Below are 13,248 nucleotides of genomic sequence, written 5' to 3' on the forward strand. Positions count from 1 at the left end.
AAGAACCCAAGAACACCATACCTACTGTGAAGCATGGGGGTGGAAACATCATGCTTTGGGGCTGTTTTTCTGCAAAGGGGACAGGACGACTGATCCGTGTTAAGGGAAGAATGAACGGGGCCATGTATCATGAGATTTTAAGCCAAAACCTCCTTCCATCAGTGAGAGCATTGAAGATGGAACGTGGCTGGGTCTTCCAGCATGACAATGATCCCAAACACACCGCTCGGGCAACGAAGGAGTGGCTCCGTAAAAAGCATTTCAAGGTCCTGGAGTGGCCTAGCCAGTCTCCAGACCTCAACCCCATAGAAAATTTGTGGAGTCCGTGTTGCCCAGCGACAGCCCCAAAACATCACTGCTCTAGAGGAGATCTGCATGGAGGAATGGGCCAAAATACCAGCTACAGTGTGTGCAAACCTGGTGAAGACTTACAGGAAACATTTCACCTCTGTCATTGCCAACAAAGGTTATGTTACAAAGTATTGAGTTGAACTTTTGTTATTGACCAAATACTTATTTTCCACCATAATTCACAAATAAATTCTTTAGACCTCTCTCATCTTTCTAAGTAGGAGAACTTGCACAATCAGTGGCTGACTAAATACTTTTTGGCCCCACTGTAGGCACTGATGCATGTGGGCTTTTGCATCTTTTGATGATAACAGTCTGGATGGTCCTTTTTGTATTTGCCACATGAAACTCCACAGCACAGATTTTAACTTCCTTTTAGTCTAACTGAGATAAATTCCATCCAAGAGAACTCGACAGCATTTCTAAATAAAACTGGTGTAGGGGTTTCTTTCTGTGTAATAAAGGTTCAGGTTCCTTTTTTTTTTGATGCAGTGGTAGACTGTGTCAAGTGACAACGGCTTTCTGAAAAGTGCTCCCAAGTCCATATTGTGCCCATTTATGACAGCGGTATGATGCTTTGTTCTGCCAAAACATTAAAAGTAATTTTTTTGCACTTTAATTTATCAAATAAGGGTTTAATAGAATTAACAAATCACAGATTGTAGTTTTTTGTTTTTTTTTGCATTTTACAAAATGTCCCAACTTTGAGGTTTTTGCAACAGCTACTACTACTAAAACTAAAACATTTAAATTAAAATGTAACAATAAAATCTCAATTAACATTCTAATTCATTTGTGTAATTTGTAACTTTTAGATCAATGTTGAAAATGGTGACTGGCAAGAAGAAAGTCTGTGTTCATTCCAGTGAACCTACATAATATGTCGAATTTTCCATTTGCACACGAGTGTAATCTATTTTACACAATCCTTATGTTTAAAAACACTCTAACATTTAACAGTCTCTTAGTCATCTACACACCCTTTAACTACACGCTATAAGCTTGTCCAGGCAAATGTATACTATTTATTTATGAGATCTTTGTAAAACAGGACAAACTACAGCTAAGCATATATTTCAATTAAAACATGACTACATAATAATAACAATAAGAATAAATGTAAAAACATTATAACTATAGTACCAACTGTGTACATGTTATGAGTTTGTGTGAAAGCGCTTGTGTGTTTGTGAATGTGTGCATGTTTTTAATGGGTGAGTTTGTAAGACTACACATGCATTTGATTTGTGTCAGCACTCACGTTGTGCTGACGTGCAGAGAACTGTAGTACGGCTGTAAGAAAACCTGTAGGGAAAGTGAAGCCAGAGAGCCAGAAGAGAACAGGAGGGTGTGCTTTCTCTGCCCAGCATGCAAACTGCTCCACCCGCTGGCACAGGTCCCTCGTCCACGAAGCCAATGGCTTCAAAGATGGATACGCCTTAAGTGTAGAAAAGGATAAGTGTGAGAAAGAGCCAGTGAGACAAAATGATGAGAGACGTGTTTACATAAGAGACAAATGCAAGCCTGAAGGCTGCTGGCCTTGTTATTCTTTTCTTTTGATGTGTTATTAAAGATCTGAAATTGATAAAGGACAAAAAAAAAAAACCATAACATTGAAAGCGGTTGAAAAGTTAGTATTTTTCTATCTGGGATGAGATTTATTATTCTTTACTCTTTGCTTATTATTCTCTTATATTAGTATTGAGGTCTTTTAAGGATAGCATTTAATATATCATCTATAAAAAATATAAAAAGAGAAACCCATCAGCTGAAAAAGCAAACTTATTCTACATTAGTATAGACATTATTTTCACATAGTTAGTTTATGTTAATATTTTTATGTGGTGGTTAAAATTAGAAGACATCTAGAGACTGACAAAAGGTAATTAAATAGGAACAACAGGTTAATTCCATATAAATTATAATAATATACATATATTTTTTAATCTTTTGGTGGTTGCTATAGGAAGTCAAACTTATAATCCTCTCTGATGGTAGCGGAAATACATTCTGCTGAGCAACTCAAAAACCCCTGAAACCTCTTCCAACCACATTATTTCCTGCCAACATATCAGATGTTTCACTTCTTTTAAAAATATATATACAAATGTAGGGAAATAATATGTACATTATTTTAATATGTAGATGGATCGACTATGTTTAGGTTATATTATAGCATTTATTGTTGGGGCATACAGAAATGTAATAGATATACAGGAGGAACACTAGAAGTCTAGTCATAGCCAAACATATTGGCACCCCTGGAATTCATTTAGAAATGCACCACCTCTTCCAGAAAATTGTTGTGCTTTGGTAGTCACATGTTTATCTTTCCTGTATTTGTTGAAACAACATAAAAATAAAATTTAACAAACAATTAAAATCTGATATTATTTCACACATAACTCCACAAAATGACTGGACAAAATTACTGCCATCTTCTCATAACTGAAATAGGCAGAAATAACAATCATGTGATGCTCCTCTAATTTGTACTTAAACTCACCTCTGGCAAGTAACAGATTCTGGTAATATAGGAATCTCTCTTGCATCCAGCTTAAATGGAGGAATGTGACTCAGTTTGGTGTCTATGTACCAGACTGAAAGAAGAGCAACGATTTGAGGTTGTGAGAATCTAAACTGTGCAAAAGCATGGACAATTACACAGTTACAAGTCCATCTCCATAGAACTTAAGGTTTTTGTGTCCACTGTGCACATTATTAAAAAAGTTTACAGCTCATGGCACTGTAGCTGACCTTTCTGGATTTTGATAGAAGAAAAAAAAATTGAGATTGCAACAAAGGATTATTCAAATGATGGTTAAAGAACCTCAATCACTCTAAAAAAAAATTCAAGTTGACCTGCAGACACAGAGTACAACAGTGTCAGCTTGCACTAGTTATCATTATCTGGATAAAATGGGACGCTATGGTAGGAAACTCGGGGGACCCCACTGCTGACACAAGGACATAAAAAAGCCAGACTAAACTGAAGTTTGCCAGAACTTATCTGAGGAAGCAACAGTCTTTATGAATGAATGTCCTGTGAACAGCTGAGATCAAAATAGAGCTTTTTGGGAAAGCACATCTCAAAGAAAATGAAATGAGGCCTTCAAAAGAAAAAAAAGTCCCTATGGTCAAACATGGTGAGGGTTCATTGATGATCGGGGGTCTGACTGTGTGTATGGCTGTATGAAATCTTAGGACTACCAAAGTGTCAGAAAGCTGGATCTCCGTCAGAGGTTATGGGTCTTTGAGCAGGACAGTGACCCAAAGCATACTTCAAACAGCACCAAGAAATGGATTAAGAAAAAGCACTATAGAATTCTGAAATGGCCAGCAAGAGTCCAGATATAAGCCCATCAAAAAACAGCAGTTGAAAGAAAGCACTATTTTAAACTGAAAGACCTGGAGCAGTTGGCAATCACTGATGTCAGTAACGCGTTACTAAGTAACTCTAATCTGACCACATTTTTCAGTAACAAGTAATCTAATGCGTTACTATTTCCAATCCAGTAATCAGATTAAAGTTACTTATCCAAGTTACTGTGTGTTACTATTTTTGCGTCTCGGAGAGTGACGTCTGGCCTATGCGACAATTAAGTCACGAGCTGCGTCCGGAATCGCATACTTACAGAGTATGCACTAGATTGGAGGAAGTATGCACTACTCGGCCGGTAAAGAAGTACATACTTTCAGTACAGAAGTGTGCAGTATGCACACAACACCGCTACATACTACACGTGGGGACGTGATGACGTAATATCACCATAGTTACAGACTCATTACAAACCCCACTCGCCAAAATTTTGGATATTTATCGTCTTTTTGTTATTTATTTGTCTCTAAAAATTTTATTTTATTTATCTTACTTACACTTGTGAACAGAGGACTTAGTTTTCCGCTATCTTTCTTGTTTCTTATTCCGCTTCAATCACCTATGCAGCTCCAGTTGCATTACGGCAGCTGCTGAATGTAACTAATAAAGTAACTTGTAATCTAACTTAGTTACTTTTAAAATCAAGTAATCAATAAAGTAACTAAGTTACTTTTAAAATCAAGTAATCAATAAAGTAACTAAGTTACTTTTAAAATCAAGTAATCAATAAAGTAACTAAGTTACTTTTAAAATCAAGTAATCAATAAAGTAACTAAGTTACTTTTTAAAGGTAACTATGCCATCACTGTTGGCAATAGATGAGTAATCCAAAATTCCAGTAGAGAAGTATAAGAAACTTACTCATGGTTACAAGAAGAGATTAATTCAGTTTTGTTTACAAAGGGTGTGTTACCAAATATTAAGCTGAGGGGCCTAATATTTTTCTCTAGTCCATTTCTGGTGTTCTGTGTGGAATTATATCAATTTGACTTTTTGTCTCAGCTTTTTATGTTGTTCCAATGCAAACAAAAGAAACAAACACGTGACTACAAAAGCATTTGCAATTAGAACAGATTTCTGGGAGAAGTAGTGCATTCTCTGGAAGAATCGCAATATTTTTGTCCATGACAGTATGAGACAGAAAGAGAAAGTGTAAACTAAAGAACATATTGTGCTATAAAAAGTCAAACGTTTCACTAAACACTAAAGCATAAAGTACAGAAAAGTGGGCTTAAAGGATATGACAGATAATGAAAGAAAGAAGCTGAATCAACAATCAGATCAAAGATAAAGTGATGACACAGGCACAGAAAGAAAGAGTTACAGGTGTAGAACTAGTAGTAACAAGTTAATGCAAAAAAGAAAAAAAATAAGCACAATTAATAAGCAATGTACTTTCTGTTCCAGACATAAGATGTTTATTTTGCTTAATGCAGTACTATTACACAGCAAAAACGACACACAACATATACACATACATGATGACGCACAGATAATAACCTCACTGACTGAGCCTTCATCGTTTTAGAAGGACCCTCTTGATGTAGAGAGAGCAGCAGTGTACTAATGATGAATGAGTCGACTATTTACACAGAGAGACTGAGTCTGGATAGTGTGTGTGCATGTAAGACAGTTTATAAGTGCTGTGAAAGTTCTCGACCCTTATGCTAAAAGAGTGTCAGTAGACTGTGTGTGTATGCATGTGTGTGTAAGAGAAAGATAAATGGAGAGAGATAAAACCATGCTCTGATCCTCACTACTGCACTCAATGCATTGGCCTCTCCTCCAGCACTGTGACCTTCCAGCACTCCACTGTTCATTTACTCCACTCCAGCTCCTCTACCAACACAGGGCACTGCCCTCACCGATTATAGCCCCACACTCTCCACTCAATGATTTATCATAACCTCTCTGTGTATATCTGTGAGGGCCTATAGGATACACTCAGTTTTATAATAGCTCTACAACTGACAATGGTCCACTCGCAGGTACATAGACAAGTAAAAAAAAAATCAAGGGGAAATATTTGTGTTATTTCATATACACTCACGGATCACTTTATTAGGTACAGCTATCTGTTACATACGTTTATTAATTATCAAGCAGCTACACCTACCACACAGATGACAGCCGTCACCTCTTTTTGCCGTCACCTCATTTATCAATCACAAAAGACCCCAATAACCTCCCCACCCATAGATGAGTGGACTATTTTCAGCACTGTAATGACACTAATATGGTAATACCATGTATCAGGTACAACCATTTTTATGGAGTCCAACTGTTAAACTCGCTGTTGGACTTAAAAAAACATCTAAAGTACTCCTGTGTTATCTGGTACCAGGACACTACCAGCAGTTTTTCCTACAGTCCATTCTGGTGCCAGTTCTTCCAAGAATAAACAATGCACACATGCGCAGCCATCCAAAAAAGAATCGTTGAACCAATCAAACTTATGCCATTGCTCTGATGTCCAGTACTAATGCCTTCATGGCCACTGTAAATGCTTTGGACAGTGGACAGGAGTTAACATGGACACTGTGACTAGCTTGAGACTATGTAGTCTCACACAGAACGATTTGATGCACTGTGTGCTGAGACATGCTCACCTCATCACCAGTATTAAAATGATCTTTAATTTGAGCCGTAGTAGCTCTTCTGTTGGTCTGTACTAGATGCCATAGCTTTTATGTGCTCTGGCATCAGTTCAACATTTCAGCGGTTTGTTGTTTGTCCCTCTTTGGGCCACTGTTGGTGGTCACCATGGCTGGCTGTTTGTTATGGACAGATGACTGTGAGTACCCCTTGCTGTTTTGGAACTACATCAACCCAAAGTCACACAGGTCTTTATGTCTGATGTGTGCTGCATTCTAAACATGAACTACCATCAACCCAACATTCCATATCCCTGACCGTGACATGCACAGCTGTTATGAAACATGCATTGCCATTTACATTTTTGGATAATTGTCCTAATGTTTTGGTTCATCTGTGTATACTGAACCAATTAATAACTCATTCATATGGGGTCGGTATTAGAATAAAAGCAGTGGAACCTGATTTCATTACATTTTTTATATCACAGAAGTGCACAATGTTGACTGACAAATGATGGACCACCCATTTAAACTCTAGCGATGTCACCAAATCAGAGCTTTAAAAATAGTACATCTAATGTAAAAAATAGACATAATAGGATCTGTGTATCATTACTATATAGTGAGTCACATATTCTGTTGCTAAATGAAAGGACTTACTCATACTGTATAATTTATTGTTTATGAAATAAGAAGCATATCCAAAAAGAGCTTATGTCTTACCTTCTCCCAAAGAGGAGGTACACGAGCATCATAAATGCACTGAAATGTCTCCTCCAGACTACTGGACATCACAACAAGACCTTTAATGCCCTTCTCCAACTCTATCAGAGATGTTCTGTACACACACACACACACACACACACACACACACAAATCAATTATGTATCACCTTAAAGAAGTCTCTCTGGTCTAGTTCTTTCTCTGTCTTACACACAGACCTGATTGTATGTAACAGACTGTTGTATCTTTGTATCTCCTGTAGTAGTACTACATTAAGAGGTGAGGGATCATCCTGCAGCAGTTTGCAGGTGCCTTCATAGTCCACCTGATCTGGGATCTTCTGACGTACATCGGCAGAGAGTTCTAATACCTACGTACATACAAAGACATACACAGATGCATATTGCTGCTATTGAACTCTTCTATACTCTTTTGGCTGATAGGAACATACAGCGATACACATACCTTATCCTCACGAGTGGGTCCTTCTCCAGTAGTCGCGCTGCTGGTGACTTGAGGCTGGAGTGAAAGAAGTGTGTCGAAAAGTGTACGAGTTTCAGAGATCTGACTGGCAATGTCAGCGTTAGGGTGCTGGCCAAACACCTCCGGGTGCTCTACTGGTGGCAGCATGTTGATATATTCACGATACACATCCTGCGGTCCATCACGAGGAATGTAATAGGTAGACAGGGAGGACAGTCTAGAGAGGATGACACAGGAAATTCTTACAGATTATATGTGGTTACAACAACATGTTTCTTAATATTACACAGTTTTTGCTGAATTTGTCTCCCATTATATTCCAATTGTAATTATTGATTCCTGATCGTGAATCTGCTGCTGCTTGCACTACCTGATCAAGTAAAGCTGGTTCACTATGCCCCCTCCGACAAGTGTCCAATTTATGGCCATTTGTTATCACCTGCCACTGTTGGGTTCCCATACAAAGCCGTACTTCATATGTATTGCACCCCCACCCACTCACGCAGATGCCTGGACCAGACCTGGTGATCGCATATCACAGTAGCAGTGTCCGACCAGTTGTGTTTGTGTGGACGCCCGGCCAGGTCAGTGGCTCTGCTGAGACACTCCGCACTGTCACCAAGCAATTTATTAGGTACACCTATCGGGTTTGTACATTAAATGATTATTTTAAACTACACCTACCATGCAGATAACCTTTGCGGTTATACAGTTACTAAATGTAGCACAGTGGCTGTTCTGTACACTTTGTCACCCACCTTTATTAATCAAAAGTCCTGACCAGATGTTATTTGGATGGTGGAGCATACTACCCACTGCAAAGCCACTAACTTGGTATTAACATGGGTGGTGTGAGTTGTACTGGTATGAATGTATTAGGTGAGGCATCATTGTTGGAATTAATACACCTCAATATCAATCTCAACTGGTGGTGTAAATGCGTAGGAAATGTTTTCTTGGCACACAAGAACCACACTAATACCAACCCACTGGTCTCCTGAAGCCACTGAGCATATCATATCCAGACGGCAATATATTTTTTCCCCAGAGAGGACAAATAATAATCAAAATTATTATTATTGTATAGTGTGATTGTGTAATTTGACTATCCATGCATCATCTACAACATTATGACCTTAGAGTTGCTGACTTCAAATAAAAGCCAGGTTAAACAAAACACAAAACTGCTGCTGACCTATAAGACCTAAAAAAAAAAGCTTTTTTAACAGTCATGTCTATAATATCTAATTATCTGATCCACTCATATGCGTCATATCAGAATGAGTTTACTTTGTTCACAGGCTGCATTTCACCACAACACCACATGGAGGAGCTGTTGTACTTGGTCAGCAAGCGAAGCAGCTATATTAAACTAGTGGTTTCTAGCCCTGGTCCTAGTGTATCACTGGCCTTAATATTTTGTTGATCTAACTAATCATCTAACTAACAACGCTTTACTGAGTTGCTCAACAAAAACTGGTTGCGATGTAGCTCTGCAATACATTTATTTATTTATGATTCTAAAACAAGTACTGAAACAAATCAGCTAGTTTACAATTCCACTGTGATGTAAAATGTGTGCTTTACAGCACATGTTTACAACCTCAGTCCTGGAGGACCACTGTCCTACAGAGTTTCCAGCTTTTCCTGCTTACAACACACCTAATCCAGTTTGTATAAGGGTTAATATCATACTGTGTGACTGTTTAGGAAGTACTCCAGTATGCTGCGTGCTTTTTGTGTACATAGTTGCGTGTGTAGTTTTTGGGGGATTATGTGTGTGTAGCTACTGGTGCAGAGTGTGGTGCTGGGCTTAGTTCACCTACTATCTAAGAGTTTCTAGTAGGTTTGGGTTAGAATAATATAAAGCAAACTTTTAAAAACAAAATGTTGGTGGTGATTAGGTTTAAACTCTGCTGTGCTGTGGGTTTCCATCACTGAAGTTAATATTTATTTATTTATTTATTAGGATTTTAACATCATGTTTTACACACTTTGGTTACATTCATGACAGAAACGGTAGTTATTCATTACACAAGATTTATCAGTTCACAATTTTAATGTCAAACACAGTCATGGACAACTTTGTATCTCCAATTCACCTCACTTGTATGTCTTTGGACTCTGGGAGGAAACAGGAGCTCCCGGAGGAAACCCACACAGACATGCAAACTCCACACAGAAAGGACCCGGACCACCCCACCTGGAGATCGAACCCAGGACCTTCTTGCTGCGAGGCAACAGTGCTACCCACTAAACCATTGTACCACCCAAAGCAAAGCTTTTAAATTAGGGCTGTCGAAGTTAACGCGATAATAACGCATTAACGCAATCTCAATTTAACGCGATTAAAAAAAATAGTGCCGTTAACGCAAATTCTAGTTAATGTTGAGACTTGACTGGTAGAACCAACGTTTTAATGTCGGACTTGCCACCGTTGTTCATTTGCGGTTTGTTAAAATAATATAACTGAGCGTCGTAGGGATGCACTTGCATAATAAAGAAATAAATACACGGTATATTCACAAGTTGTCGGGAGCAAAACACTTCATTAACTTAATCTGTTACGGCACTGAATACCGGAGTCAAGCACGCTAGTCCATGAACTATGGAAGCCCCAAAAGGGTCAAAACACACTCACTTCGTGTAGAAAAGTCCACTTTTCACATTTCACTTAAAAAACCTTGTTTTCTATAACATTTACACAGATTTTATTTAATGCGATTAATCGCGATTAACTATATGAAATTCTGAGATTAATCGCGATTAAAATTTTTAATCGTTTGACAGCCCTATTTTAAATACAAAACGTTGGAGGTGTGATTAAAACTCCATGGATGAAGTTAATAAGCAATATCTGCTTTTGAGTGGGAGAAATACAAAAATTAGGAGTTGAAAAATACTCCTGGACATGATTAAAAGTCACTGAAGGGAAATTTTAATGGCAGACTTGAAAAAAAGCCGCCTTAATTCAGGAAATAAAATTATATATCAATATACTGTAACCTTTAGACGAAAAGGAAAAGTGTGTTTCCACTTCAAACAGACTGGTTAACACTTCTATCTCAAACTAATTAAAAAGTGAACATAAGCAAATATAAGATCAAGGGAAGTCAGACTGGAGAGGATATCATGACTTATCTCAGCTGTCATTTAAGTACTCATTCAGCTGCGTGATATCTTTATTCTGGCACAAAAATCATGTTATATGGTAGTTATTTTAATTTTTTATTATTATTATTATTATCAGTAGTAGTTTGGTTTTTTAGTTAGATGTTTTATTCCACATTTACACAATGGTTATATTCGCGCCAGGGAAGGATAGGTAATTTTTATATCTATTAGTAGTAGTACTACTACTACTACTAATAATAATAATACCACTACTGTTCTATACAATTATTAAGCAAAGATCCTTAAAATCCACCATGTTTGCTAAAAGTGTATAATCTAAAGTTATAAACATGTATTGTTGATTTACATGGTAAATTCAAACTATTTAACACAACTTCACTAGACAATAATCAAGTCTGAATCACAGCTCTGCCCCCTTTTTGTTTGGAGAAAAGTAACAGAACACACTCAACAAATTTAATCAAAGTGTTGATGGACAGTGTCAGAAATACCTTTGTTAATTTGGTTCATGTGCTTAAGTATTAAAAATACAACCACACAAGATAGATCTTATATACACTGATCAGCCGTAACATTAATACCGCCTCCTTGTTTCTACACTCACTGTCCATTTTATCAGCTCCACTTACCATATAGAAGCACTTTGTAGTTCTACAATTACTGACTGTCGTCCATCTGTTTCTCTGCATGCTTTTTTTGTGACTGAGGAACAACTTGAAAGGGGGCTAACAAAGCATGCAGAGAAACAGATGGACTACAGTCAGTAATTGTAGGTCTCTACAAAGTGCTTCTATATGGTGAGTGGAGATGATAAAATGGACAATGTGTGTAGAAACAAGGTGGTGGTTTTAATGTTATGGCTGATCGGTGTATATTTAGGACTAATGTAATTATTAAATAACCCATACAAAAACATTATTTCGCTTATTCCTACTACACACCTGAAAACACTGGTCATAAGGCCATAATACACCCTGGACAGTTTCAATTCATGGCAGGGCAACAAAGAGTGACTATTAACTCAGTCATTCTTACTTAAAGCTATTTCTTTGGAAGGTGGAAGAAAACCCAAGTACCTGGAGGACACCCAAACAGAGATGGGGTATTCATGCATTAGTACTTATCAAAAATGACCAGATTCAAATGGAAGAGCCACACTTTGTAGTTCGATGATCACTGTTATTGCAGACTTTTCAGTTCTTATTATAATAGCATCAACTTAATGTGAAATGAATTGGCAGCTGCATGCTTCATTACATTTCTGTAACTTTTCCACCAGCAGGAATTTTTAAAAAGACAAGCTCTGCCCCTGTGCTCAGCATTAGTATTAGTGCGGGACACTTTCCATCAACACTTTGGGTTAATACTGAGATGCACTTAAGCCTTTCATTAAAACACCAGATCCTTCATTAAAACATGTTTAATGAAAGGCTTCTGCGTGCGCTGAATTTAATCAGAACCTCAGAGAGCGTTTGAGTGATTCAGCCTCTGTCCACATGGTGGAGCTGTCGTGCTTCAATGTGACCGTGTGTTGTGTTATCACGATTATAACCGGGTGAAGGTTACTGCTGTGTGACAAATACTAATGTGTTAGTTTGTGTGTGAGCGTGCATCCAAATGAATCAGTGAGTAAAACTCACTTGAAGAAAGGAGTGTTGACGGTGCCATCACAGAAGTAGTCATTGATGTACGTGCTGAGGAGACGCCGGTCCCAGTCGTCGGTAACGTGTCCTCCATAGTTGACGCCGGCAATGAGGTACTTCAGAGCATCCCAGGGGATCTCCTCGTACTCATCTAAATACAGGCTCATTAAGTTCTCACTCACCTGGGACATACAGTGGAGAGACAAAGACACGGGTGTGGAAGTGAAGAGAGGAGACAAAACAAAGAAGTCATTGAACTGTCTTCTGAGTAGAATTGTCATCTTACCCACACTATGATCACTTTAAATCAGGAACAATGAGCCTTTTCCTGCTCAAAGTTAAATAATTGTACTAAAATATGGCTTCCCAACCAAAATAAAAATAAATATGAATAAATCCACCTGTTTCCATCAACTACTGTTCATCAAAATCACCATATACACCGATGAGGCATAACATTATGACCACCTCCTTGTTTCTACACTCACTGTCCATTTTATCAGCTCCACTTACCATATAAAAGCACTTTGTAGTTCTGCAATTACTGACTAGTACATCTGTTTCTCTACATGCTTTTTTAGCCTTTCACCCTGCTCTTTAATGGTCAGGACCCCCACAGGACCAGCACAGAGCAGGTATTATTTAGGTGGTGGATCATTCTCAGCACTGAAGTGACACTGACATGGTGGTGGTGTGTTAGTGTGTGTTATGCTGGTATGAGTGAATAAGACACCAGTGCTGCTGGAGTTTTTAAATATCGTGTCCACTCACTGTCCACTCTATTAGACACTCCTACCTAGTTGGTCCACCTTGTAGATGTAAAGTCAGAGACGATCGCTCATCTATTGCTGCTGTTTGAGTTGGTCATCTTCTAGACCTTCATCAGCTGTCACAGGACGCTGCCCACGGGGCGCTGTTGGCTGGATATATTTTTGGT

At 38.2% G+C, this 13,248-nt stretch overlaps 1 protein-coding gene across 1 annotated transcript in view; it reads right to left on the reverse strand.

The window, feature by feature from the left end:
• dnah2 (dynein, axonemal, heavy chain 2) overlaps nt 1–13,248 on the reverse strand; it is a 294,787-nt gene that overhangs the window by 3,022 nt on the left and 278,517 nt on the right. The window contains exons 80-84 of the mRNA XM_062993580.1: nt 12,309–12,493; nt 7,516–7,750; nt 7,269–7,420; nt 7,051–7,165; nt 1,613–1,789 (exon numbers count right to left, since the gene is read on the reverse strand). Of these exons, the coding sequence (XP_062849650.1) occupies nt 1,613–1,789; nt 7,051–7,165; nt 7,269–7,420; nt 7,516–7,750; nt 12,309–12,493 (864 nt within the window). The remainder of the gene's footprint in view (nt 1–1,612; nt 1,790–7,050; nt 7,166–7,268; nt 7,421–7,515; nt 7,751–12,308; nt 12,494–13,248) is intronic.

Source organism: Trichomycterus rosablanca, chromosome 4 (assembly GCF_030014385.1).
Source record: "Trichomycterus rosablanca isolate fTriRos1 chromosome 4, fTriRos1.hap1, whole genome shotgun sequence".
NCBI lineage: Eukaryota > Metazoa > Chordata > Actinopteri > Siluriformes > Trichomycteridae > Trichomycterus > Trichomycterus rosablanca.